Raw genomic sequence first — 27830 nt, forward strand, 5'->3', positions numbered from 1 at the left:
AACGTAGTACCCTTGAGCAAGACACAACCATAATCTCTCCTGTGTGTCGCTCTCGATAAGAGCGTCCTGCTAAATTACTAAAATGTAAAATTTGTGCCGTAGAGGGCACAATCTTACAAAGTTGCAGTCCAGAAATGAGAGCTTTACCATCTATGCCAAAAGCCTGGGCCTCTGATGAAGACTGTAGAACTGTCATCAATGCATGCTTCAGTATTTCCCCTTATCTATAGGAGCATTTGTGTGCCCAAGGACAGAACTACATAAAACATTTTAGGCACAGATAGCCTAGATATCAATACATACACACAAACTATAGGCAAAAGGCGTTATGCCGTGAGGTGTTGCTTTATCTGTTTTTTTAAAACCAGTTTTGCTTTTCATTTGAGCTGGAGCGGAGTTCCATGCAATAATGCTCTATATAATACTATACACTTTCTTGAATTTGTTCTGGATTTGGGGAATGTGACAAAAGCACTGGTGGCATGTCTGGTGTAGTGACTTGGTGAATAGATAACAAGAAACAAAAGTGAGCGACAATAATGAATAAAGATGCCCAAACAAGCATGTGTATCTGTAGAGGCTAATGACTTTGAACGTGAGCTAATGACTAATTTGTGGTGTGATGTAGTCGAGCCACTAAAACTTGAGTCCAAATCGAGTTCAAAGTCCCCTGTGCTCGAGTCCAAGTCCGAGTCACGAGTCCCAATGGCTGAAGTCAGAGTCCTAGTGCTCAAGTCCTGGTCAAAGTCTGAGTCACTGGGTCCACATTAACTCAAAATAAAGTTATTTACCCAGTCAGATATAGTGTAGTGGCAAGAGGAATTAAGTCAAATTGTTTGCGATCCCTTTTCCTTCCTTTGCATATACTGTACAGTGCATTCAGACAGTATTCAGACCCCTTGACTTTTTCCACATTTGTTATGTTACAGCCATATTCTAAAATTGATAAAATTCTTTTCCCCCCTCATCAAGCTACAATTAATACCCCATAATGACAAAGCAAAACTGTTTTTTAGAAATGTGTAAAAAAAAGAAAGAAAATGAAAACAAATTTACATAGGTATTCAGACCCTTTAGTCAGTACTTTGTTGAGGCACCTATGCAGCGATTACAGCCTTGAGTCTTCTTGGGTGTGACACTACAAGCCTGGCACACCTGTATTTGGGGAGTTTCTCCCATTCTTCGCTGCAGATCTCTCAAGCTCTGTCAGGTTGGATGGGGAGCGTTGCTGCACAACTATTTCAGGTCTTTTCAGAGATGTTCGATTGGGTTCAAGTCTGGGCTCTGGCTGGGCCACTCAAGGACATTCAGAAACTTGTCCCGAAGCCACTCCTGTGTTGTCTTGGCTGTGTGCTTAGGGTCATTGTCCTGTCGGAAGTTGAACCTTCGCCCCAATCTGAGGTCCTGAGCGCTCTGGAGCAGGTTTTCATCAAGGATCTTTCTGTACTTTGCTCCATTCATCTTTCCCTCGATCCTGACTAGTCTTCCAGTCCCTGCCACTGAAAAACATCCCCACAGCATGATGCTGCCACCACCATGCTTCACTGGAGGGATGGTGCCAAGTTTCCTCCAGACGTGACACTTGGCATTCAGGCCAAAGACTTAATTCTTGGTTTCATCAGACCTGAGAATCTTGTTTCTCATGGTTTGAGAGTCCTTCAGGTGCCTGTTGGCAAACTCCAAGCGGGCTGTCATGTGCCTTTTACTGAGGAGTGTTTTCTGTCTGGCCATTCTACCATTAAGGCCTGATTGGTGGAGTGCTGCAGAGATGGTTGTCCTTCTGGAAGGTTCTCCCATCTCCATAGGGGAACTCTGGAGCTCAGTCAGAGTGACCATCGGGTTCTTGGTCACCTCCCTGACCAAGGCCGTTCTCCCCCGATTGCTCAGTTTGAACAAAAAGCCAACTCTAGGAAGAGTCTTAGTGGTTCCAAACTTTTTCCATTTAAGAATGATGGGGGCCACTGTGTTTTTGGGGACCTTCAATGCTGCAGACATTTTTTGGTACCCTTCCCCAGATCTGTGCCTCACAATCCTGTCTCAGAGCTCTATGGACAATTCCTTCGACCTCATGGCTTGGTTTTTGATCTGACGTGCACGGGCAACTGTGGGACCTTATATAGCCATGTGTGTGCCTTTCCAAATTATGTCCAAATTACCACAGGTGGACTCCAATCAAGTTGTATAAACATCTCAAGGATGATCAATGGAAACAGGATGCACCTGAGTTCAATTTAGAGTCTTATAGCAATGGGTCTGAATACTTATGTAAATATGGTATTTCTATTTTTAATATATTTGCAAAAATTTCTAAACCTGTTTTCGCTTTGTGATTATCGGGTATTTTGGGTAGACTAATGTGATTTTTTTATTTCATCAATTTTAGAATAAGGCTGTAACATATCAAAATGTTGAAAAAGTCAATGGTGTCTGAATACATTCCAAAGGCACTGTATTGCTGTTGGTAATGTTAACAGGGTCATTTTCAGTTGCAAAATGTTCTACAACGTTGCAGATAGAAATTTGATGAATAGAGCCAACGTGATTCCTTATTCAACATGTCAGAGAGGCATGTTTGTTCTACATAGAAATCTGCTATCTGAACGTTCCAAAGCATTGCGTCCTGCTGAACGTGCCCCAGGTTGTTTGATAAATATTGTAGTCACTATTGTTGTTGACGAAATGAACACTGTTCACAGCAATTTTGCGCGTCATTGGCAATAATCAAAATGCGCATCAATAACATAAGAAATAGGTTATATTACCAGAGATTCTTACATGGCCCATTATATTAGGCTATTGGTATTACTGGGCTATACCTATCAGCTAATAGACTAAACATAGTATGAAAGAGAGTCGGAGTTGGAGCGAGAGCCGACACTTGCATTTTCGAGTTATAGCCTACATTTTGCTATTTAATAGCCTAAATAGCCTACTTTTAGGAGTGGGACAACTTGCATGTAGAGACAAATATGGGTGATCAATAGGCTATATTTCCTAATCAAATGTAGTAAGTTAAATTTTCTTGCATAATGCCTCTAAATGAGACCACAGATGGGCTTATGCACGCTTGATCTCGGATTTCGCATGCCCGACTAGGAGAGGAGCGGTAGGCTACTGAACTTCAAGCAGTGAATGATGATAGTGTGTGAATTGTGCGTTTAATAGTCTGCATTACATAGGCTAACACATACAAAACAGAAAACCACCATTTCCAAATTATTATTTTTTTTTTTTTACAAAATGTACACATACAAACCCCTCTCTCGAGCTCCCCAATCACTTTCCGCCACATGGCCTCAAACTGCACCATTTTGTTTCTCTCCGTCGCCAATGCACTTTCAACATTTAGATAAAGCATTTGACCATTCCGTTGTGTTAATGACGTAGGATTGGTTCATTTCCAGTTTAAGTATACTTTTTTCCCAAGATGATTGACGAGAAAAGTATCGTCCAACCAATCGGGTATCTCACTGCACCCTCATATGCCATGTCTTAAAACATGCAGACAGACGGATTAAAAAGTAAATTTACATTGTAATACTTCTGACAGCCAACTTTCTAACGTCGCACATAAAACTTTTGGACTTTATAATATTTCCAGAAGGCAAGGATTGAGTCATTGTTAGTTTTACACTTAAAACATGACTCTGTCGTTGTGCTGTAGAATTTGTGAATTGTGTCTTTCTATACATTAGTTTATACTGTCATTTAATTAGTTATGTTCCAACATTCCCTCCATCTTTTGCCAATCTGTTCTTTTTGAGTCTTGGTTCCAATAGTTTATATTTTTTCCTAAGAGATTGTCAGTTGGATAGGCTCCGCAAGGTTTTGTATAGTTTACCTATCATTTGAATATCCTTTTCTAAATCTAATAAGATTGCTCTGATGTCCAAAAGATTTAAAATCAACATTTTGTGATATAAAACTTCTAAGTTGCATGTATTTGAAAATATCTACATTGGTCAATCCAAAATTGTTTGTAATTGTGTTTCCAAATAATCTGCAGTCTTTTTAATCTGCAGGTTTTTAAAAAGTCATCCCAATGTTGTGTGTCTGACTACTGCGAGATTCCTGTGGGAATACAGTCCTCTACTCTGTCGGACAGTAGGACCCAGAGCTGCAGACAGACAGAGGCAGAGCTGGGAGGTGCCAGTCAGGGAGCTCCACACCCTGAAGGGAGGTAGAAGTTTCACTGCATTCCTGTCCTGCAACTCCGACTCACCCATCTGCAAGGACATATCCGTAGTGTGTGTGTGTTTGTGGCAGTGTTCAGGACCCCTGAACAGGCCCCACCTTGATTTCAGGACCACATTGTGTGTATATTAGTTTGTGTTAAAACATAACATCGGAGGGGGTGTGGGCCAGACATCCGCATACGCCTATTGACCTAAACCTCAACACATTGTCAGGTACTGTACAGCCCCTCATTCACTCTTATTCTTTCCCTACCCACTCCCTTCTCTTTCATTTTCCTTGGCCTTGATGTTACATGTTGCATCTCTGTATACAGAGGAAGAGCTAAGAGGAAGTTGCTGGTCTGTTCAAATATTGCTAGTCTGATTAACCAGGCTATAATACAAAATTGGTATATTCAGCCTGAAACTAATGTCTGCAAATGTGTAAATGTTTCTTACAAGCCAGAATGTTGAAAACAAGTTTAAATGTAAACTTACTCTACCGGTTGTCTGTGCAATTTGTCCTTCAGCTGCTTGAAACTTGAGACAAAATATCCACAGGAAAGTATTGTTTACCCAACTTTTTAGAGCAGGTAGGTACTGAGGTAAAGTTTGTTTTATATTGTACACTGAGGATACAAAACATTAAGAACACCTGCTCTTTCCATGACAGACTGACCAGGTGAATCCAAGTGAAAGTTAAGGATTTTTAAGCCTTCAGACAAGTGCCTTTGAACGGTGTATGGTAGTAGGTGCCAGGTGCACCGGTTTGTGTCAAGAATTGCAACACTGCTGGGTTTTTCACGCTCAACAGTTTCCTGTGTGTATCAAGAAGGATCCACCACCCAAAGGACATCCAGCCAACTTGACACAACTGTGGGAAGCATTGGAGTCAACACGGGAGAGTCCATGTCTTGTACGAATTGAGGCTGTTCTGAAAGCAAAAGAAGGGGGGGTGCAACTCAATATTAGGAAAGTGTTCCTGATGTCTGGTATACTCACTATATGTAAAAACAAATAACACCACAATTCAAGTGTTATACACCTACAAAGAAGTTCAACATTATTTTGATAAGACGGGTCTTTATAAACATTTCCAAAATATGTCCATTTTATTTCAAAAGAACAGAATCACTTTAAGTTGTATTATGTTAGTAGTCTGTGCTTAGTAGCCTATGGTTATGCTGCCGCAAGTGCTCAAATGTAGAACCCATTGAGTAGCGGCTGTAATATTCTACAAAAGTGATATTTTGAAATAGAGGCCATGCCTTAATTTGAAGTTGTTTGGCAAATGTATGTGTTTTAGAAACCGTTGAACCCGCACTTTCCGATAACCTATGAAATAAAAACGCCTTACCTGCACCAAGGATGATTTCTAAAAGTTTATTTTTGGTAAACTCGCTCCCTTCTTTGTCAATTACCCACACTGCAGTCTCCTCTTTCACTAGGCAATTAACCTAGCGTAACAGAAATGGCTGAAACTAGATCCTCTACATACTGGTCTTGACAACAACGAGGTTATTTTGTGCACTGTTTAACCAATCCAGTAAATGTAGAGGAGGAGTTAAGATGGAGTGTCGCCTTAACATCCAAAAGCGCAAAATCGCTTTCCAGTTGTTGGGGACTCGGCAGAGGCAACAAGACAATTGATAATAGTGTCACCCATCAGACTAGTGTCAATTTAAGCTCGTCTTTAGGCTACATCTGTTATTATATGTCTTTGTAGGAAATTAGTTGATATAGTTTAGATGTTGTTTCTATGGGCCATTGTCAGATGGCAGCCAACTGGTGGAGGAAAGGCAGGCGGAAGCAAATTACCTCCTCGTAAAAGTGGCTGCAGCTGCTGAATACCCAGGCGGTGAGGAGGGGGAGGGTCATTGTGGTGGTGGTTGGAGTTGTCAACAAAGACAGAAATATGATGCCAAGTTTTCAAACTACCAGTAGTTTCTTGGAGAAGATATATAAAGCGATCTGTGCATTTGAACAACAGCATAAATACGCCTATTTCACTAACATGTAAAAAAAAAAAAAAAAAAAAAAACTCCTGCACATGCTGCCACTGTTTTGAACAGATTAGATTATACTGTAATGAAACAGGCAGGGAGCAGGTCTCGAACCCTCGACCTTCTAGCCCGAAGTCCGGCGCGCTATCGACAGTGCCGCAAAAGCATGCTCGTGCGGCAGAGTCGATTTCCTCCATTATAAACCCAGGGTCGTTACAATACCATTCAGAACGAGCAGGCAGCTCATGAATGAATAAGTGCACTAGGGAGAACGCAACAAGCATGCTTATGCAATAAGTGAAAATACATAATCTAACATAATGTCACAAAGCATGATGCGCTAGCCAGTTAACTTTCGTTCTGAAATAACTTCATAAACTCAGCAAAAAAAAGAAATGTCCTCTCACTGACAATTGTATTTATTTTCAGCAAACCTAACATGTGTAAATATTTGTATGACCATAACAAGATTCAACAACTGAGACATAAACTGAACAAGTTCCACAGACATGTGACTAACAGAAATTGAATAATGTGTCCCTGAACAAAGGGGGGTTCAAAATCAAAAATAACAGTCAGTATTTGGTGTGGCCACCAGCAGCATTAACTACTGCAGTGCATCTCCTCCTCATGGACTGCACCAGATTTGCCAGTTCTCGCTGTGAGATGTTACCCCACTCTTCCACCAAGGCACCTGCAAGTTCCCGGACATTTCTGGGGGTAATGGCCCTAGCCCTCAACCTCCGATCTAACAAGTCCCAGATGTGCTCAATGGGATTGAGATCCGGGCTCTTCGTTGGCCATGGCAGAACACTGACATTCCTGTCTTGCAGGAAATCATGCACAGAACGAGCAGTATGGCTGGTGGCTTTGTCATGCTGCAGGGTCATGTCAGGATGAGCCTGCAGGAAGGGTACCACACTAGGGAGGAGGATGTCTTCCCTGTAACGCACAGCGTTGAGATTGTCTGTAATGATTACAAGCTCAGTTCGATGATGCTGTGACACCACCCCAGAACATGGCGGACCCTCCACCTCAATCGATCCCACTCCAGAGTACAGCCTCGGTGTAACGCTCATTCCTTCAGCAACGGTGGGTTTGTGCCCAAAGGTGACGTTGTTGCCGGTGATGTCTGGTGAGGACCTGCCTTACAACAGGCCTACAAGCCCTCAGTCCAGCCTCTCTCAGCCTAGCCTCTCTCAGCCTATTGTGGACAGCCTGAGCACTGATGGAGGGATTGTGCATTCCTGATGTAACTCGGGCAGTTGTTGCCATCCTGTACCTGTCCCACAGGTGTCATGTTCGGATGTACCGATCCTGTGCAGGTGTTGTTACACGTGGTCTCCCACTGCGAGGACAATCAGTTGTCCGTCTTGTCTCCCTGTAGCACTGTCTTAGGCGTCTCACAGTACGGACATAGCAATTTATTTCCCTGGCCACATCTGCAGTCCTCATGCCTCCTTGCAGCATCCCTAAGGCACGTTCACACAGATGAGCAGGGACCCTGGGCATCTTTCTTTTGGTGTTTTTCAGAGTCAGTAGAAAGGCCTCTTTAGTATCCTAAGTTTTCAGAACTGTGACCTTAATTGCCTACCGTCTGTAAGCTGTTCGTGTCTTAACGACTGTTCCACAGGTGCATGTTCATTAATTGTTTATGGTTCATTGAACAAGCATGGGAAACAGTATTTAAACCCCTTACAATGAAGATCTGTGAAGTTATTTGTATTTTTACGAAATATCTTTGAAAGACAGGGTCCTGAAAAAGGAATGTTTCTTTTTTGCTGAGTTTATTTCCGAGTTAGACCGAAATTGAAATGGAAGCAAACTACTGTGAAAATAGCTGTGACATTTTTTGTTTGTGTGTGGGGGGAGGGGCAGTAGTCACTCATTTTTTTTACAATCACAAGTGGGGCAACTAATGGGCGGGCCACCACTGCCTAAAACAAACTGTTTGTGATATTGAAATTCAAACAATGACTGTGTGAATAGACTTACAGTGCCTATAGAAAGTCTGGGCTTTGCATATGTATTCAACCCCTTTGTTTAGGTAAGCCTAAATTATTTCAGAAATAAAATGTGGCTTAACAAATCACATAGTTCGTTATTTGGACTCTGTGTGAAATAATAGAGGTTGACATGATTTTTTGAAGGACTAACCCTTCCTCTGTCCCCCATGCATACAACATCTTTAAGGTCCCTCAGTCGAGTGTTGAATTTCAAGCACAGATTCAACTACTAAGACCAGGGAGCTTTTCGAAAGCCAGTGCAGTGATTGGTATATAGGTAAAAATAATAAATTCAGACATTGAATGCATCTTTAAGCATGGTCAAGTTAAACATTATACTGTGGCTGATGTATTTAAGCACTCACACATATCAAAGATGCAGTCGTCCTTCTGAACTGACCTGCAGGACAGGAAGGAAACTGCTGAGGGATGTCACCAAGCCATTGGTGATTTAAAACAGTTACAGAGTTCAATGGCTGTGATGGGAGAAAACCAAGGCTTGATCAACAACATTGTGGTTACTCCACAATAATGACCTAAATGACAGAGAGAAAAGAAATATACAGAATAAAAATATTCCAAAACATGCATGTGTACCAACACTTTGACAGAGTATTTTATGTAAATCATTGACAGAAATTTACAATGAAATCCATTTGAATCCCACTTTGAAACAATAAAATGTGAAGAACTCCAAAGGGGGTGTAGACATTCTATAGGCACTGTATATTTATAACCAACTTTGATTTTGTCAAGTGAAACTACAGATGCTAAATTATGGTTACAAATATTTTTCCAAATCTATTTACTACAATATATTTTTTACTTTTGTTTAGCAATTTTAAATGTCTATGCTAAAGAAGAATTTTAGGGCCAAGTGAAGAGAAAAAAATAAACAGCGATAGGTGGTGATACTTGGATTATTATTTTTTGCATAATAGTACTTCAAAAAGTGGCAATATTTCGAGAATAAAGTAGAAATTAAATTGTGAATAAAGCAACGACATTTCGAGAATAAAGTGACAATACTTCGAGAATAAACTCGACATTTTGAGAATAAAGTCTCAGTTATGTTTCAAGATTAATGTAGAGATTTGGATAAGTGTCTCCCTGACTCCGTGTTGCTGTGTGTTAGATGACCTGATGAAACTACTGTGTACTTTAGAGTTGGCTTTAGTAAGAATGAAATCCTTGCTCTTTTAGCATATAATAACCATATTATTATAAGTATTAGGACCTGGAAAAGGTTGTGCCACAGATTATTTTCAGGAGGAACCGTGGTTACATACATAGGTAGAGACGGCAGGTTGTGTGTGTATGCAGGTGTGTGTGGGTGGTAAAAAACTGGGGCAAAACAAACGGCTATCAATCTAGTGAACTAATACAGTCGTTCAAACATGTGTCACTGCGCATTCACGCGCATCAATCTTATTTTTTTTGCGCGCATCAATCTAATAACTGTCCATTTCAGATTATAGGCATACACTCTGAAGGCAATGGTGCGTTGTGAGCACGTTACAGTGGGCAAGTGGATGTAAGGGATAGGGCTATCCAACGGCTTCGGGGGGAATGAACAACGAAGCACGGGTTATACGCAAGTGTCTGTGGGAGGAGGTGTAACTCAAGGACGACTCTTGCATGCACCAACCAGCTAATCTGAGGCACTGTTTGAATATATTCATGGATGCATTCTCCCTTTCTCGAAATAATCATTGATCTAAATATCAGCCTATTAGATCAATTATGATAACTTTATAGGCTATAAATAAATAAATAAATAATCACTTATCTGACATAACTTGGTTGGTAGCCTAGCATAATATCTCCTTTCACTATTCCATTTTAATTAAATTCAAGGGGCTATATTGGCATGGAAACGTGTTAACATTGCCAAAGCAAGTGAAGTAGATAATATACAAAAGTGAAATAAAACATCCATCTATCAATCTTCAAGGATGGGAGGAATGAAGGATGCATAGGTTATCCCAAAACAGGGGCATCGTCTCCGTTATAGGCTATTTATTTAAGTTATTAAGCTAACTTAGGCTACCAGTAGTTCACCTTAGACAGAGGCTAGTGGCTAGACCTGTTAGGTTATAATAATGTAACGTTAAATTAGCTGTCTCAGACGGGGCTTTGCCTCCCTGGCAAGGTCCATGACACGGTTTTGGGGGCAGCCCTTGATCCCGAAAGGACGTGCAATCCTTCTCCACACAATCCGTGACCTACATTGACAAGATAATAAGCATAGGCCTATGAGGCTACATCATTGTTAGTGTAGCCTACATAAAACACCATGTTATGCACACATTTGTATGTTAACCTTTCATTTCAACATACTTTTGGTAATGTAGTGTATGTGGACACCTGCTAATCAAACATCTCATTCCAAAAATCATGGGCATTAATATGGAGTTGGTTCCCCCTTTGTTGTTTTAACAGCCTCCACTCTTCTAGGAAGGCTTTCCACTAGATGTTGGAACATTGCTGCAGGACTTGCTTCATTCAGCCACAGAGCATTATTGAGGTCGGGCACTGATGTTGGGCGATTAAGCCTGGTTCGCAGTGGGCGTTCCAATTCATCCCAAAGGTGTTCGATGGGGTTGAGGTCAGGACTCTGTGCAGGCCTGTCAAGTTCTTGCACACCAATCTCGGCCCCTATGCAAGGGAAGCTAGCGAGCATTTGGCCTCCCTTGATAAGATAAGCATAAAATAATAGCCAATCAGCGTTGAGCTAAACTGAGTGAGCTCAACTTTAAATGGTCCTATTTTACCAAAAAAGAAAGAAAGAAAAAAGGGAGGCCAGTTTGGATTTGGCTTCACAATCACATCAAAACATATTTGACAGAAAACATTTTTGAATTGTTGCATCTTGTGTCGTTGTCCTCCGGTGGCTAAAATTGTCCCTTTCCTAAATTAGCCATGGATGGAGATAGGGATTTGGACTTGTGATTTTACTTAATTCGTCGTACCGGCCAATGATTATAATGGCGATTCTGAGCCAACCATAAATTCATACATTGTGCCCCTGGCCTGAGAGAATGGAAGTTCAATGTGTAGCTAGATGTACAGTCGTGGCCAAAGGTTTTGAGAATGACACAAATAAATTTCCACTTCAGTGTCTTTAGATATTTTTGTCAGATGTTACTATGGAATACTGAAGTATAATTACAAGCATTTCATAAGTGTCAAAGGCTTTTATTGACAATTACATGAAGTTGATGCAAAGAGTCAATATTTGCAGTGTTGACACTTCTTTTTCAAGACCTCTGCAATCCGCCCTGGCATGCTGTCAATTAACTTCTGGGCCACATCCTGACTGATGGCAGCCCATTCTTACATAATCAATGCTTGGAGTTTATCAGAATTTGTGGGTTTTTGTTTGTCCACCCGCCTCTTGAGGATTGACCACAAGTTCTCAATGGGATTAAGGTCTGGGGAGTTTCCTGGCCATGTACCCAAAATATTGATGTTTTGTTCCCCGAGCCACTTAGTTATCACCTTTGCCTTATGGCAAGGTGCTCCATCATGCTGGAAAAGGCGTTGTTCGTCACCAAACTGTTCCTGGATGGTTGGGAAAAGTTGCTCTCGGAGGATGTGTTGGTACCATTCTTTATTCATGGCTGTGTTCTTAGGCAAAATTGTGAGTGAGCCCACTTCCTTGGCTGAAAAGCAACCCCACACATGAATGGTCATAGGAAGCTTTACTGTTGGCATGACACAGGACTGATGGTAGCGCTCACCTTGTCTTCTCCGGACAAGCTTTTTTCCAAATGCCCCAAACAATCGGAAAGGGGATTCAGAGAAAATGACTTTACCCCAGTCCTCAGCAGTCCAATCCCTGTACCTTTTGCAGAATATCAGTCTGTCCCTGATGTTTTTCCTGGAGAGAAGTGGCTTCTTTGCTGCCCTTCTTGACACCAGGTCATCCTCCAAAAGTCTTTGCCTCACTGTGCGTGCAGATGCTCTCACACCTGCCTGCTGCCATTCCTGAGCAAGCTCTGTACTGGTGGTGCCACGATCCCGCGGCTGAATCAACTTTAGGAGACGGTCCTGGCGCTTGCTGGACTTTCTTGGGCGCCCTGAAGCCTTCTTCACAACAATTGAACCGCTCTCCTTGAAGTTCTTGATGATCCGATAAATGGTTGATTTAGGTGCAATCTTACTGGCAGCAATATCCTTGCCTGTGAAGCCCTTTTTTTGTGCAAAGCAATGATGACGGCACGTGTTTCCTTGCAGGTAACCATGGTTGACAGAGGAAGAACAATGATTCCAAGCACCACCCTCCTTTTGAAGCTTCCAGTCTGTTATTCGAACTCAATCAACATGACAGAGTTACCTCCAGCCTTGTCCTCGTCAACACTCACACCTGTGTTAACAAGAGAATCACTGACATGATGTCAGCTGGTCCTTTTGTGGCAGGGCTGAAATGCAGTGGAAATGTTTTTTTTGTGATTCAGTTCATTTTCATGGCAAAGGGGGACTTTGCAATTAATTGCAATTCATCTGATTGCTCTTCATAACATTCTGGAGTATATGCAAATTGCCATCATACAAACTGAGGCAGCAGACTTTGTGAAAAGTAATATTTGTGTCATTCTCAAAACGTTTGGCCACGACTGTAGTAGGCTAACGTTAACAAGCTGGCTCATTGTTGCCAATGAAAGGAAGTTAGGCTAGCGAGCAAGCTTTTTAGCCAGGTAGCCTAGGACAACAAACACTAAAAGCATGTACTGTATGACAGCCATAGACTGCAATAAAATGCAAATTAATTACTTAATTACTTGTTTTTATTACAGACCTCTACATGCTTTGTAAGTAGGAAAACCTGCTTACAGACCTCTACATGCTTTGTAAGTAGGAAAACCTGCAAAATCGGCAGTGTATCAAATACTTGTTCTCCCCACTGTATGTAGTGGAAAGCTATGATTTTCAGAGTAGGGTGCTGGTTAAAAAGGTGTCATCTCTTGTGTCTCGTTGGACTTAGAGGCTGTGTGTTTTAGGGATAACATGCCAGGAGTGGTAGACAACACTTAAATCAAATGATAGATGGAAAGAAGCAAAGTCTATCGGTTTTACTGTCGTTTGATGCAGTGGTTCTCCCGATTTGGGTATGTGAGATATGCAGTGAGACCATATGCACAGAAGCCGCAGCAGTGTTACAGTTGTAAAACGTTTGGACATCTGGCAAGTGTTTGTCGAAGGAATAAATATGTAACTTAGTAGTTAAAGAGTCAGATGAAGCATGTTGCTGTAATTGTGATCACGTTCCTGGAGTGCCCTGTAAGGAGGAAGGAGGTCGCAGTAGCTAGGATCAAAGCTTTCCAGCAGGTCTCCTATGTGAGGCAGTGAAAATAGCTAAAGGAGTGAGTAGAGATAGTAGTGGATGTCCCACAGTCTGCCATGCAGGAGAAGGATCCCGACACACTAACAGCGAAGGTGGACTTTGTTGTGTTTATAGCGAAAGTGATAAATTGCACTAGTCAAACTAATAAAAAATCTAAGAAGCTAGACATCATTGTGAAGGCGGCAAATGGATTTCTGGATCTCCAGGACTTTACAGGCGAAATGTTACAGGAAGTACTGAACAAAGAGGTCTCCCCCCCATTGACTGTAATACCTTTGCTGTGCAACAACAGCTTTCTTCCTGGTCTGTCAGCATGCTCCTTTCTAGTGATCTTACTCCCTTCACCTGAATTACAATGACAAAAACATGAATAAAAATGTGCCTATTCAGTCCAACTTAGTTAATGAAACACTAATGTGTCCATGTACAAGCCTATTCTATATCAGCTAAAGTATACCAAAACAACAGCCTCTTCACTACTTTTTCCAGTTACCATCAATAAACATTCAGGGGAACTAGATAACTCGTTTGGCAAAAAGTGTTCAATAGTCAGTAGCAAGTCTTTAAAAATATATAACTAGCAAATATAGTTTTTCCTATCTAAAATCATTAGCTAGCTACATTGATAAACTAGGCTGATGGTGGGAGTTAGCTCTACCCCAGCAGTTTCAACCTAGCTAGCTCATCCAACAGGCTTAGTTAAGATACAGTGAAACAGAGACCAGACCAGACATCCTGATCATAATCCTATTGTGTTTAAGCTAGCTAGCTACCTAATAGCCTTTTTAGAATCTTTATAGATAATATATATTTGTTTTCCCCCTCACATATACAGCTGCCTAATTTAGCATGCCAGTTGATAGTACATTACCTAGGATGAATGTAATGTGTGACATTAGTAGCGATATCAAATATTTTTTGCTAATTGTTCTGTGGCCAGGAGACAATGGATAATTAAGTATGATTAAATCTGAAGGAATAATTGATCACATCAGAAAAACGATAGACTAAACTGGAATTACTGAGTCTACCATTACAGATATCCACTGGCAAACCTATATCTAAATATTCATTGGTAGGAAGAAGTTTGGTCCAAATTGGATGTTGGGTATTATATTTATTGAATATTATATAAATACTATAAATTAAAATGGCCAATTGAGGTGCAATCTATTAGTTAAATTTCTCAGATCAAATTATATTTAATCCAAATCATGTTGCAGGAATGCTTATCTTATCTGTTTCTAACTACAGAAACCATCAGAGATGGTGGGTGTCAAAATCCTCTTTCTTGTAAATGTGTGGATTACAGTGTATAACAGATACAGTCAAATCAAATCAAAATCAAATCAAGTTTATTTTATATAGCCCTTCGTACATCAGCTAATATCTCAAAGTGCTGTACAAAACTCCTTGTCCTCCTCACACTGCCTCTCCACAGGGACGTGATGACGTCGCTGGGTGATAATGGCTCTGTCCAGACACAGACCAAGGTCCTGTCCCAGGACTCATGGACGCAGGTCAGCTGTCCCTGCTGTGTGTCTAAGCAGGTGGAGCCCCTGGTCCTCATCCAGCTGTCAGACAATGTCCAGCCTGTCACCAAGAGGTGGCTCATCTCCCTGATTGAAGCTTCAAAGAGACACGGAGGTGAGAGGTCATGTCGGGTTATCAGCAGAGGTCTGACTGTTCTTCAGTCTGTCGCTTGTTTTGGTCCTGCTGAGTGCTATTAACACATCTGATTCAATTGATTCCCCTGCGCTTGATGATTAGCTTATTGAATCAAGAGTTTAAAAGTAGTGTACCCTCATCCAGTGAATGCTTTATGCATGTGGGTTAAGCCTGACAAAGACTTTTGACTCAAAGTGTTGCACAATACAACTGCGGGGCTATCTCAGTTTATTAGCTAAATTAGCTGTGTCATTAAGTACTGGGCTGAAACAAAAGCATATACATCCTCTAAGATCACTGCAGTAGAGGCAGAAGTATTGAAGTTGACCCTCTCCTCCTCCCTGGACTAGGAGCAGCATTGCTGGCCCACCCTGGAGAGGATGAGTGTGGGGATGTGATCATGGTGTCTGCTCCTCGCTGCACATTCCTCAAAGCCACAGAGGATCTGGGTCTGTGTAAGAAATACCACAATGAAGACATGGTTGCTTTCTCCTACCACGACAGAGACAACTTCAGCAACGTTGGTAAGAACGTTGGTAATGGTGGGGGAAAGTAGAGGGAGATTAACAGCATCAGCAGTTAATAACAAGTCATTGAACTTGTTGTGTAGATCTTCAGTACCCAATACACATTCTGTAGGAATAGAGACACACATTCACTGTTGTAAGAGTGTGGTAATATAGCCCAAATTACATATTAAATATAAATATATGAAAATATATATACATACATTAGTACCAGTCAAAAGTTTGGACACACCTACTCATTCAAGGTTTTTCTTTATTTTTACTATTTTCTCCATTGTAGAATAATAGTGAATACATCACAACTATGAAATAACACGTGTAGTAACCAAAAAAGTGTTAAAGAAATACAATTATAACTGTAGCAAATATATATTTCACATTCTTCAAACTAGCCACCCTTTGCCTTGATGACAGCTTTGCACACTCTTGGCACTCACAACCAGCTTCACCTGGAATGCTTTTCCAACAGTCTTGAAGGAGTTGCCACGTATGCTGAGCAATTGTTGGCTGCTTTTCCTTCACTCTGCAGTCCAACTCATCCCAAACCATCTAAATTGGGTTGAGATCGGGTGATTGTGGAGACCAGGTCACCTGATGCAGCTCTCCATCACTCTCCTTCTTGGTCAAATAGCCCTTATACAGTCTGGAGGTGTGTTGGGACATTTTCCCTTTAAAAAACAAATGATAGTCCCACTAAGCGCAGACCAGATGGTGTATTGCTGCAGAATGCTGTGGTAGCCATGCTGGATATGTGTGCCTTGAATTCTAAATAAATCACAGTGTCACCAGCAAAGCACCCCCACACCATCACACCTCCTCCATGCTTCATGGTGGGAACCACACATGTAGAGATCATCCGTTCACCTATTCTGCGTCTCACAAAGACATGGCGGTTGGAACTAAAAATCTCAAATTTGGACTCATCAGAACAAAGGACAGATTTCCACCGGTCTAATGTCCATTGCTCGTGTTTCTTGGCCAAAGCAAGTCTCTTCTTCTTATAGGTGACTTTAGTACATAGTGGTTTCTTTGCAGCAATTCGACCATGAAGGCCTGATTCACACAGTCTCCTCTGAACTGTTGATGTTGAGATGTGTGTGTTACTTGAAGGAGGCTGGTAACTCTAATGAACAGCAGAGGTAACTCTGGGTCTTCCTTTCCTGTGGCTGTCCTCATGAGAGCCGGTTTCATCATAGCGCTCGATGGTTTTTCCGACTGCACTTGAAGAAACTTACAAAGTTCTTGAACTTTTCCGTATTGACTGACCTTCATGTCGTAAAGTAATGATGGACTGTTGTTTCTCTTTGCGTATTTGAGCTGTTCTTGCCATAATATGGACTTGGTCTTTTACCAAATAGGTTGATCTTCTGTATACCACCCCTACCTTGTCACAACACAGCTGATTGGCTCAAACACATTGAGGAAAGAAATTCCACAAATTAACTTTTAACAAGGCACACCTGTTAATTGAAATGCATTCAAATCACAATGCAATGCAAATAGTCCGGGTAGCCATTTGATTCCCTGTTCAGGAGTCTTATGGCTTGGGGGTAAAAGCTGTTGAGAAGCCTTTTGGTCCTAGACTTGGCGCTCCGGTACCGCTTGCCTTGCGGTAGCAGAGAGAACAATCTATGACTAGGGTGGCTGGAGTCTTTGACAATTTTTAGGGCCTTCCTCTGACCCTGCCTAGTGTAGAGGTCCTGGATGGCAGGCAGCTTAGCCCCTGTGATATACTGGGCCGTACACACTACCCTCTGTAGTGCCTTTGTGGTCGGAGGCCGAGCAATTGCCGTACCAGGCAGTGATGCAACCAGTCAGGATGCTCTCGATGGTGCAGCTGTAGAACCTTCCAGGTGACAACCTCATGAAGCTGGTTGAGAGAATGCCAAGGGTGTTTAAAGCTGTCATGAAGGCAAAGGGTGGCTACTTTGAAGAATCTCAAATCTAAAATATATTTTGATTTGTTTAACACTTTTTGTGGTTACTACATGATTCCATATGTGTTATTTCATAGTTTTGATGTGTTCACTATTGTTCTACAACATGTCCATATATATATATAGTGTTGAAGTCAGAAGTTTACATACACTTGGGTTGGAGTCATTAAAACTCGTTTTCAACCACTTCACACATTTCTTGTTAACAAACTATAGTTTTGCCAAGTCGGTTAGGACATCTACTTTGTGCATGACAATGTAATTTTTCCAACAATTGTTTACAGACAGATTATTTCACTTATAATTCACTGTATCACAATTCCAGTGGGTCAGAAGTTTACATACACTAAGTTGACTGTGCCTTTAAACAGCTTGGAAAATTCCATACAATTTTGTCATGGCTTTAGAAGCTTCTGATAGGCTAATAGGCTAATTAACATAATTTGAATAAATTGGAGGTGTACCTGTGGATGTATTTCAAGGCCTACCTTCAAACTCAGTGCCTCTTTGCTTGACATCATGGGAAAATCAAAAGAAATCAACCAAGACCTCCACAAGTTTGGTTCATCCTTGGGAGCAATTTCCAAACGCCTGAAGGTACCACGTTCATCTGTACAAACAATAGTACACAAGTATAAACACCATTGGACCACACAGCCGTCATACCGCTCAGGAAGGAGACACGTTCTGTCTCCTAGAGATGAACGTACTTTGGTGCGAAAAGAGCAAATCAATCCCAGAACAGCAGCAAAGGACCTTGTGAAGATGCTGGAGGAAAACAGGTACAAAAGTATCTATATCCACAGTAAAATGAGTCCTTTATCGACATAACCTGAAAGGCCACTCAGCAAGGAAGAGGCCACTGCTCCAAAACTGCCATAAAAAAACCAGACTACGGTTTGCAACTGCACATGGGGACAAAGATCATACTTTTTGGAGAAATGTCCTCTGGTCTGATGAAACAAAAATAACTGTTTTTGCCATAATGTCCAGCGTTATGTTTGGAGGAAAAAGGGGGAGGCTTGCAAGCCGAAGAACACCATCCTAACCGTGAAGCACGCAGCATCATGTTGTGGGAGTGCTTTGCTGCACAAAATAGATGGCATCATGAGGAGGGGAAATTATGTAGATATGTCTTGAGATGTTGCTTCAATATAAGTCAGGAAGTTAAAGCTTGGTCGTAAATGTGTCTTCCAAATGGACAATGACCCCAAGCATACTTCCAAAGTTGTGGAAAAATGGCTTAAGGACAACAAAGCCCTGACCTCAATCCTATAGAAAATTTGTAGGCAGAACTGAAAAAACTTGTGCGAGCAAGGAGGCCTGACTCAGTTACACCAGCTGTGTCAGGAGGAATGGACCAAAATTCACCCAACTTATTGTGGGAAGCTTGTGGAAGGCTGCCTGAAACATTTGACCCAAGTTAAACAATTTAAAGGCAATGCTACCAAATACTAACTGAGTGTATGTAAACTTCTGACCCACTGGGAATGTGATGAAAGAAATAAAAGCTGAAATAAATAACTACTATTATTCTGACATTTCACATTCTTAAAATAGAGTGGTGATCCTAACTGACCTAAGACAGGGAATGTTTACTGGGATTAAATGTCAGGTATTGTGAAAAACTGAGTTTAAATGTATTTGGCTAAGGTGTATGTAAACTTCCGACTTCAACTGTATATACACACACATATATACATATAAACACACACACACACCAGTTCAAAATTTTGTGGTCACTTAGAAATGTCCTGATTTATTGTCCCTTAAAATAACATCAAATTGATCAGAAATACAGTGTAGACATTGTTAATGTTGTAAATATACTATTGTAGCTGAGACAGCTGATTTTTGTAGGCCCATTATCAGCAACCATCACTCCTGTGTTCCAATGGCACGTTGTGTTAGCTAATCCAAGTTTATCATTTTAAAAGGCTAATTGATCATTAGAAAACCCTTTTGCAATTATGTTAGCACAGCTGAAAATGGTTGTTCTGATTAAAGAAGCAATAAAACTGGCCTTCTTTAGACTAGTTGAGTATCTGGAGCATCAGCATTTGTGGGTTCGATTACAAGCTCAAAATGGCCAGAAACAAAGACCTTTCTTCTGAAACTCGTCAGTCTCTTCTTGTTCTGAGAAAAAACAGCTATTCCATGCGAGGAATTGCCAAGAAACTGAAGATCTCGTACAACGCTGTGTACTATTCCCTTCACAGAACAGCGCAAACTGACTCTAACCAGAATAGAAAGAGGAGTGGGAGGCCCCGGTGCACAACTGAGCGAGAGGACAAGTACAGTAGAGTGTCTAGTTTGAGAAACAGACGCCTCACAAGACCTCAACTGGCAGCTTCATTGAAGAGTACCCGCAAAACACCAGTCTCAACGTCAACAGTGAAGAGGCGACTCCGGGATGCTGGCCTTCTAGGCAGAGTGCCTCTGTCCAGTGTGTGTTCTTTTTATATAAATCTTTCTTTTTATTGGCCAGTCTGAGATATGGCTTTTTCTTTGCAGTTGGTGCGAGACACTGTGGCTTGTAGGCCTCTCCAGGTTTCGCACCCATGCATGAAAAAAGCCACGTACAAGGTTTTCCTGGAAGAAAACTTGCTTCCTTCTGCTCTGACAATGTTCCCCAACTCTGAGGATTGGTTTTTCCAGCAGGACAATGCTCCATGCCACACAGCCAGGTCAATCAAGGTGTGGATGGAGGACCACCAGATCAAGACCCTGTCATGGCCAGCCCAATCTCCAGACCTGAACCCCATTGAAAACCTCTGGAATGTGATCAATAGGATGATGGATGGTCACAAGCCATCAAACAAAGTCGAGCTGCTTGAATTTTTGTGCCAGGAGTAGCATAAAGTCACCCAACATCAATATGAAAGACTGGCGGAGAGCATGCCAAGACGCATGAAAGCTGTGATTGAAAATCAGGGTTTTTCCACCAAATATTGATTTCTGAACTTAAGTTAAAACATTAGTAGTGTGTAAAAATGAATATGAACTTATTTTCTTTGCATTATTCGAGGTCTGACAACACTGCATCTTTTTTGTTATTTTGACGTTGTCATTTTATGCAAATACTAGCTCTAAATGACAGTATTTTTATCTGGAATTTGGGAGAAATGTTGTCAGTAGTTTATAGAATAAAACAAAAATGTTAATTGTACCCAAACACATACCTATAAATAGTAAAATAATAATTTTGCAGTGGTCTCAATTTTTTCCAGAACTGTGTGTGTGTGTATATATTATTATATATATATATACACACACACACGACAATCTTGATTGACGCCTGTTCTCTGTGTTACCAGATGACATGCAGGAGTTCCTGACGCTAGCGGAGCGTCAGTACATAGTCAAGAATGAGCTGGACTCTCTACAGGCCCAGAAGAAGCAAAGAATCCCTGGAGTCCCAGAGGCTCCAGGGGTCCTGGAGGCCTGGGAGAACATCTGTGAGTCTTTACATGTGCGTGTGTGTGTTTAGGTACGTGAATAGAGTGATATACTATAAAATGGGGATGTTGGGTGATTCCTCATGAAACTAGATCAAAAAACAACTGATTTTGGGTATTTTCACTAAATATTATCCATATAAAGGTCCTTCAATAGGAAGGATTGTTGACATGTACTTGACATTTGTATCTTCATGCATAATTGAGAAATTATTAATTGAAGTTGGAATATTTGTGACATTTGGCCTTACCCAGGCCTCCATTAAGACTCCACAATGTGCTGCAAAGTAGGTGCTACAAAGCAAAAGTTGGTATCATATGAAGCTTTATCACTTGCTCTGTAATATGAGTAGTATTGTTTGTGCGCATGTGTGCTATTCGGTTTACCTCAGCATGTTCTGTCTCCTATGTCATGATCTTGCTTAGCTAAGCTGTTCTGCAGCAGAGCAGAGCACCACCTCTGGCTGATTATTTCAGTGCTCTCTCCGGTCCTCTGTCACTGCTCTGTGATCTGCACTGTCCCTTACGTATGCTGCCAAGCTTCTGGCTATGTTACCTCCTGTATGTGTAATAATGTTAGTAGCCCATCCGTCCTGTCTCTGTGCTGTAGGTCAGAAGCTGGTGAGGGCAGGAGTGATAAAGGACATCTTCCCTCTACATAACCAGCAGAGACTGAATGACCTCGGCAGAAGTTGGTACTATAAGAAGCAGATATGGGGACAGCCTCTCGGTAAACAACAACATACAGTAAAGCAAACACAAAATAGTTATACTGTATTCACCCACACACTAGAGCTGGGATGATAAACCAAAAATTACAGACACAGACACTTCCTACTATGTCGGTGATTTTGCTACACAACGTTCCTGTAGATGGTGCTAATACCATTATTTGGTCAACAGCAATAGTCTATGCATTATGTTTATTCTTGCTTTGAAAGTATCTGCCTGTCCCTGTTTTGCTGTTGGCTGCTGACTCTCATTCCCATCTCCCCACTGTGAGGTCATCAATCGACAAGATAATTGGAAAAAACATGCTTATTTAATTTCATAATATACATCATTTAAAACAGCCAAGTTCTATTCATAACGGTATTCAGTTGGTAAGAGACAGACATTCCATAAATACTAGGAATAGATTGTCTACCATCTATGCGTTATCCAGACAGAAAAGAGAAATAGGCAAAAGAAAATTTAGATTTAGAGCAATAAAGGAATGGAATTAATTAACTGAGCAAACCAGAAACCTTTCAATATATAAATTTAAACATTATTTTAAAACCATTTAAATACATAGAAATGTTGTGGGACTATAGTAGATGAAGAATCAATATTTTTTAGATTGAGTATTTATTGGGTCATTGTTAGTATATTATGTATGTTTGTAATAGTGTGTTATATGTGAAAATGTGTTTGTATTATAAATTGTATTAATGTTTAAGGACTCTTGGAAGATTAGTCCAAATGGGGACTTAAAGAGATGCAAATCAAATCAAATCCCCACTGTGGAGGTAGAGATGCATTCTGAGAAGCACAAGCATATGACCTTTGCTCAAAATGGTATTGTGAGAAAAATACAGTTTTCAAAGCAACTCGTGTTGTTCTAGTTACAGAAAGGAGAGTCACAGCTTTCTGTGAGTAGATCATGTATTTCTCACCTCTTGATATTGAGTTCATGGCACCACTTTACAAGTGGAACTGTAGCTTAGGCATAGCGGTGAAAGGCTTTTGTAGGACATTAGACTACATTTACTGAGCCTACATTTACTGAGCCTATATTTACTGAGCCTGCATGGCTCATATTTATATTTAGCAATCTAGCTAAGTGTTTTGAGTTCCCACTTCCTCAGGTGCTGAAGAATACAGCCATGAGGCCAATATGCAAAGATGTTGTCAAATTCTCTGAAGAATTTTGACAGGTTGCACATCAAAATCTCAAATCATGCATTTCCTGGATGTGTTAGATGAAATAGCTTACTGTTTTAACCATAGGCTACCATCTCAGTTGTTTTACTTGGCACTGACAAATTGTCTAGTGCCATACCACTAATGTAAAGTAACTGTCCATTGATTTTTTTTTATTATTGTTGTATATTGTTGTTATTGGGCAAAATAGTTACATTCGCGATATGACTTTTTACCCATATTGCCTAGCCCCTCCCGGATGTTTTTTTATTGTAATTTATTGCTGATTTATTATTATCGCAAAAAATGTGTGAATTTATCTCCCAGCTCTAACACACACACACATTTGCTCCTTTGTCCTGCTAATGATTGCTCTCTTCCTGTGCAGATGCAATACAATCATATTTTGGAAGCACCGTGGCGTTTTACTTCAGCTTTCTAGACTTCTACACCTGGGCCCTGGTTCCCCCTGCCTTCCTGGGCCTGGTCCTGACCTTTCTGCTGCCTGGAGGTGGTGGGGTGGTGAAGGAGCAGGCCGTGGAGGGGGTGATGGAGGAGGACGACGATGGCCCCTCGGTCAGTGGTCACATGGTACAGGCTGTATTCAGCATGCTGTGGTCCACGCTGTTCATCGAATTGTGGAAGCGCCGGAGCTCCTCCCTCTCCCACCGCTGGGGCACACTGAACCTGGCTGAGCGCTTTGCCGGGCCCCGCCCTGGCTTCCACGGTACCCTGGGGCTCAACCCTGAAACAGGTCGTCTGGAGCCCCTGTTCCCGGAGTGGCAGAGACAGCTGCGTGTAGGACTGGTGTCGTTGCCCCTAGTGGGGCTGTTCCTGGGACTGGTGGTGCTGGGGATGACAGGCTTCTACCACGGAGAGGCCCTGGTACAGGGCTTCCATCAGGACAGCGGCTCCCTGTTCTCTGGAGCTCTGCTCTACCTGCCCTCCATRGCCCACAYWGTCTACACCAMCATRYTRRRGAATGTGTACCACKCTGTGGCCATGCAACTCACCGAGTGGGGTGAGAGAGGGCACTGGGCAATGGGGAGGGAGATGGGTTAGATAGGGAAGAGATGATAGAAGGGGTTATAAAAGAGGGAGAGAGAATATGTGTGAGGTTGATGAATAATTGCAGTAGGGGTTAGAATGTTTGGGAACACAGAGCTAAGTTCACCAAAGAGCAGATTCATAGAATAATAGAGAATGCAATTGGATGCAAGGTGTCACAGTTTGTGTGTGATAACTGTCCACTGAAAATCTGTCTGATTTCCCCACATAGAAAACCACCGAGAGGAGTCCTCTTTCCAGAACCATCATACCACCAAAGTCCTCCTGGTCAGTCAGTCTTCCTTCCCCATCTGTCAGTCTATCATCCTCCTCCTCCCAGGAGAAAGGTAGCATAGCTGTTAAAAGCGCCAGTAAATGAAAGGTAGCTGGATTGAATCCAGGAGCCGACTAAGTGCTACATCTGTTGTTGTGCCCTTGAGCAAGGCATTTAGCCTGTAAATTGCTCTGGATAGGAGCTTCTGGTAAATGACAAATGTAAGAAATGGTGCAGAGCTAAATGTATTGTGATACAGATAAGATTACTGTGCAGATAGTATCAGCTTTTTTTTTATAAGCAGATGTGGGAGGCAAATCAGATACAGGATCTGTAGTCATGCCTCCAGAGATATTAATTGAAGCCAACATCTCCCTTTCTCATTTTCAGTTTACTTTCTTCAACAACTTTGCTGTGCTCTTCCACATTGCCTTTTACAAACAGGACCTACCACTGCTACGCAAGGTAAGAGATTTCAGCTGGGCAGCACTGTTTGTCTATGGCCGGAGGAAAAGTTATACAATGTGGAAATACCTCATTTTAAAGGGTAGATCTAAAATATGTTTTCTTGCACTCTGCAACAGAACAGATCACGTTCTCTCTGTGCACTGTGTGTAGTAATTGATCCCAGAGAGAGTGTGTATACAGTATGTAACTATTTATGTTTGTTTACTATCGATTTTTGCACAGAGACTTGCCTCTATGCTAATTGGGAACCAGCTGATGAACCAGTGTACAGAGGTGGTGGTGCCATTTATAGTCGACCGCTTCCTCAGTGCTCCCCATAAGAAAGAGCAGGAGGACGACCTAGAGGTGGACAAACTCAGAGCCCAGAGAAGCCTTCCTCCTTTTCCAGTAAGTCCATGTAAAATGTTTTTTTTCTTCTTCTATTTCGCTTCATTGTGCTCGTCTGCCTTGGTTTCCTTGCATCTGTGCCTTAAGGGGTAGAATCAGGGTTGGGTGTATTTGCATATGTACTGTATGTTTGGTGTATATTTGTTTTGGTGTTATTGCGTCTGTTGCTACGTTTCAGGGCCTGTTTGCGGAGTACATTGAATTGCTGCTGCAGTTTGGGTATTTGAGTCTGTTCTCCTGTGTGTACCCGCTCACCGCCGTCCTCCTGCTYCTCAACAACATCACAGAGATCCGAGGGGATGCCTACAAGATCTGCAAACTGTTCCGCAAGCCATTCTCTGCCCCAGTGTCCAATATGGGGGTGTGGCAGGTCAGGAGGGTTTTGGGCGATGTGAGAATTTGAACAAACAGAGAGGGCATTTTTAATGCACACAGAAATGTGTTATGAAGCTAAATCTGGTAAATAAATAAATGTGAGCAACGTGTAGTGGTTAATGTTATTTCCTAATCAGTGCCCATCTATGTCCCTGTGTACATTTGCATGTATTTTTTCCTGTCCTTGTATGTACCTGTAACCATATTATTGTATGCCTGTGTATGTTTCAGACAGCGTTTGAGGTTCTGGGCTTTGTCTCAGTCATGTCTAACTGCTGGCTGCTGCTGCTGTCCCCTCGCGTCCAGGAGTTCTGTCTGGAGGGAGGGATCAGCGGAAAGAACATCATACTCGTCGCCATCCTGGTCGAGGTACAGTATGAGGGAGGGGAGTTAGGTTTGGGGAGCCTTCCTGGTGGAGGTACAGTATGAGGGAGGGGAGTTAGGTTTGGGGAGCCTTCCTGATGGAGGTACAGTATGAGGAAGGGGAGTTAGGTTTGGGGAGCCTTCCTGGTGGAGGTACAGTATCTTGTTCATAACAGTACAGTATATGGTTCATAACAATTGTCTTATTTACAGAATATTACAGTGTCATCATCTGCCCAACCAACATAGGGTGAGGGTAGCAGGTAGCCTAGTGGTTAAGAACATTGGGCCAGTAACCGACAGGTTGCTGGTCTGAATCCCCGAGCGGACTAGGTGAAAAATCTGCCGATGTGCCCTTGAGCAAGGCACGTAACCCTAATTGCTCCTTTAAGTTGCTCTGGATAAGAGCGTCTGCTAAATGACTAAAATGTGTTTGTCAGCATGTCCTGATCCTGGTCAAGATGATTCTAGCCTTTATGATCCCAGATGAGCCTGACTGGGTCAGAATCAAGAGGGAACAAATCGAGTTTAACTCTATGCAAGCTCTAGGGCAGCAGGTAAGAATGATCTAATCAAGAATAATCACTAATAATATAGAACATCCCTGCCAGTTACTGGAACAACCTGGCATCTGACAATCAAACATCTCCTTTTGATCCTACAGAAGCTATGAAGCCCCTGTGGGAGAGTGAGTGTCCTGTTGCCCTTCAAGTGGTGGTCTGGACTAGGGGGCTCATTAGAATTAGCTGCCATAACGAGGACGGACAGGAGGATATAAAGACACGTCTGTTTGGCCTGTGAACTTAAACCCTGGAGCCAGCCAGTCTGAGAAGCTCCCTCAGTATCTCCCTCTGAAGGACTCCCTCTCCAGGCATAAATACAGTTCAGAAAGGAAACACCAGGTATTCGTTTAACCATTTATTAGAGAATATGAACAATACGTCTTGGCAATAGGCTGTGCTCTGTCAGGGTAGCTCACTGTCAGAGCAAAGCGTCAACATATAATAACTACAGGTGTGCTATACCAATCCACCTGCAGGAAGGAAAACAGAACCAAACAGGTGGAGGTTGGGGTGGTGGAGGTTTTGGTGGTGGTGTGTAGCAAGAAAAACAAATGCATACTAGCAGTAGCAGCAAGCGGCAGCAGAGGATGTGTGAGCAGAACCTGGTCAGCTTAAATAGACCGCCATATTAAGTAGGAAGTGTTGTTAGCATCTGGTTGTTGCAGTCTCAGCTGATGCAGAAACTCAGGTTTTAATTCTGAACCTGCTTTGCTTTATAAGTCATGTTAGATACTAGAGGCAGGGGCCAGGGACTGAAGCGAAACCCAATGAAGAGCTAGGTGTGTTGTTCATTGTTTTAATGTAGCTTTGCAGCTTCAGCTTAGGTGTCAGATTTCTTGAAATAGTGGGTAGCTTTGGACTTTGTGTGTGGCACATACTATGCAAGTTTTTAATTTGCTATAAATATTTTTTTTCTCCAGTGGTTTACGTACTTTCACATAATGAGTGTTACATTGTACGTTTCAAGCACATTACAAACCTACTAAAATCAAATTATTTGAAGATTTTGCAAATGTTAAAACATAAGGATTAATGATTAACTTGATTTTGGAATACATACTATATTCATATGTATCTTTTAAAATTGAAGATGTAGAAGAGATGCTGTGTTGGATGAGAGGAGATAGTTATGTTCAGCCAAATAAAATAAACATCCCAAATCAGCACACTTCACTGTAGGCTATTTCTCTTTCTTGCTCTAGTTGGAAAAAAACGAAGTTTAATTTGTGCATTTTTATCGTTTGACCTGTTAAAAAGAGAAAAACGCAAGGTTACATAAACCTGGTTCTATGATAATATGAGTGAGGTCACTCATTTCTGGGGTAAC

At 41.7% G+C, this 27830-nt stretch overlaps 1 protein-coding gene across 1 annotated transcript; it reads left to right on the forward strand.

Annotated features, from left to right (window-relative positions):
• The first annotated feature begins 4170 nt into the window (after nt 1-4170).
• Nucleotides 4171-27671, forward strand: LOC111962279 (anoctamin-10). Its single transcript, XM_023985250.2, has 13 exons — nt 4171-4409; nt 14973-15178; nt 15550-15723; nt 20981-21121; nt 21732-21851; nt 23415-24047; nt 24306-24361; nt 24738-24812; nt 25038-25202; nt 25381-25572; nt 25809-25946; nt 26381-26497; nt 26605-27671. Exons 2-13 carry the CDS (start codon nt 14980-14982, stop codon nt 26611-26613), a joined length of 2019 nt encoding a protein of 672 aa, XP_023841018.1. The 5' UTR covers nt 4171-4409; nt 14973-14979; the 3' UTR covers nt 26614-27671.
• Nucleotides 27672-27830: the final 159 nt, after the last annotated feature.

The sequence above is a fragment of the Salvelinus sp. IW2-2015 genome, linkage group LG4q.1:29, assembly GCF_002910315.2.
Source record: "Salvelinus sp. IW2-2015 linkage group LG4q.1:29, ASM291031v2, whole genome shotgun sequence".
In the NCBI taxonomy this organism is placed as follows: Eukaryota; Metazoa; Chordata; class Actinopteri; order Salmoniformes; family Salmonidae; genus Salvelinus; species Salvelinus sp. IW2-2015.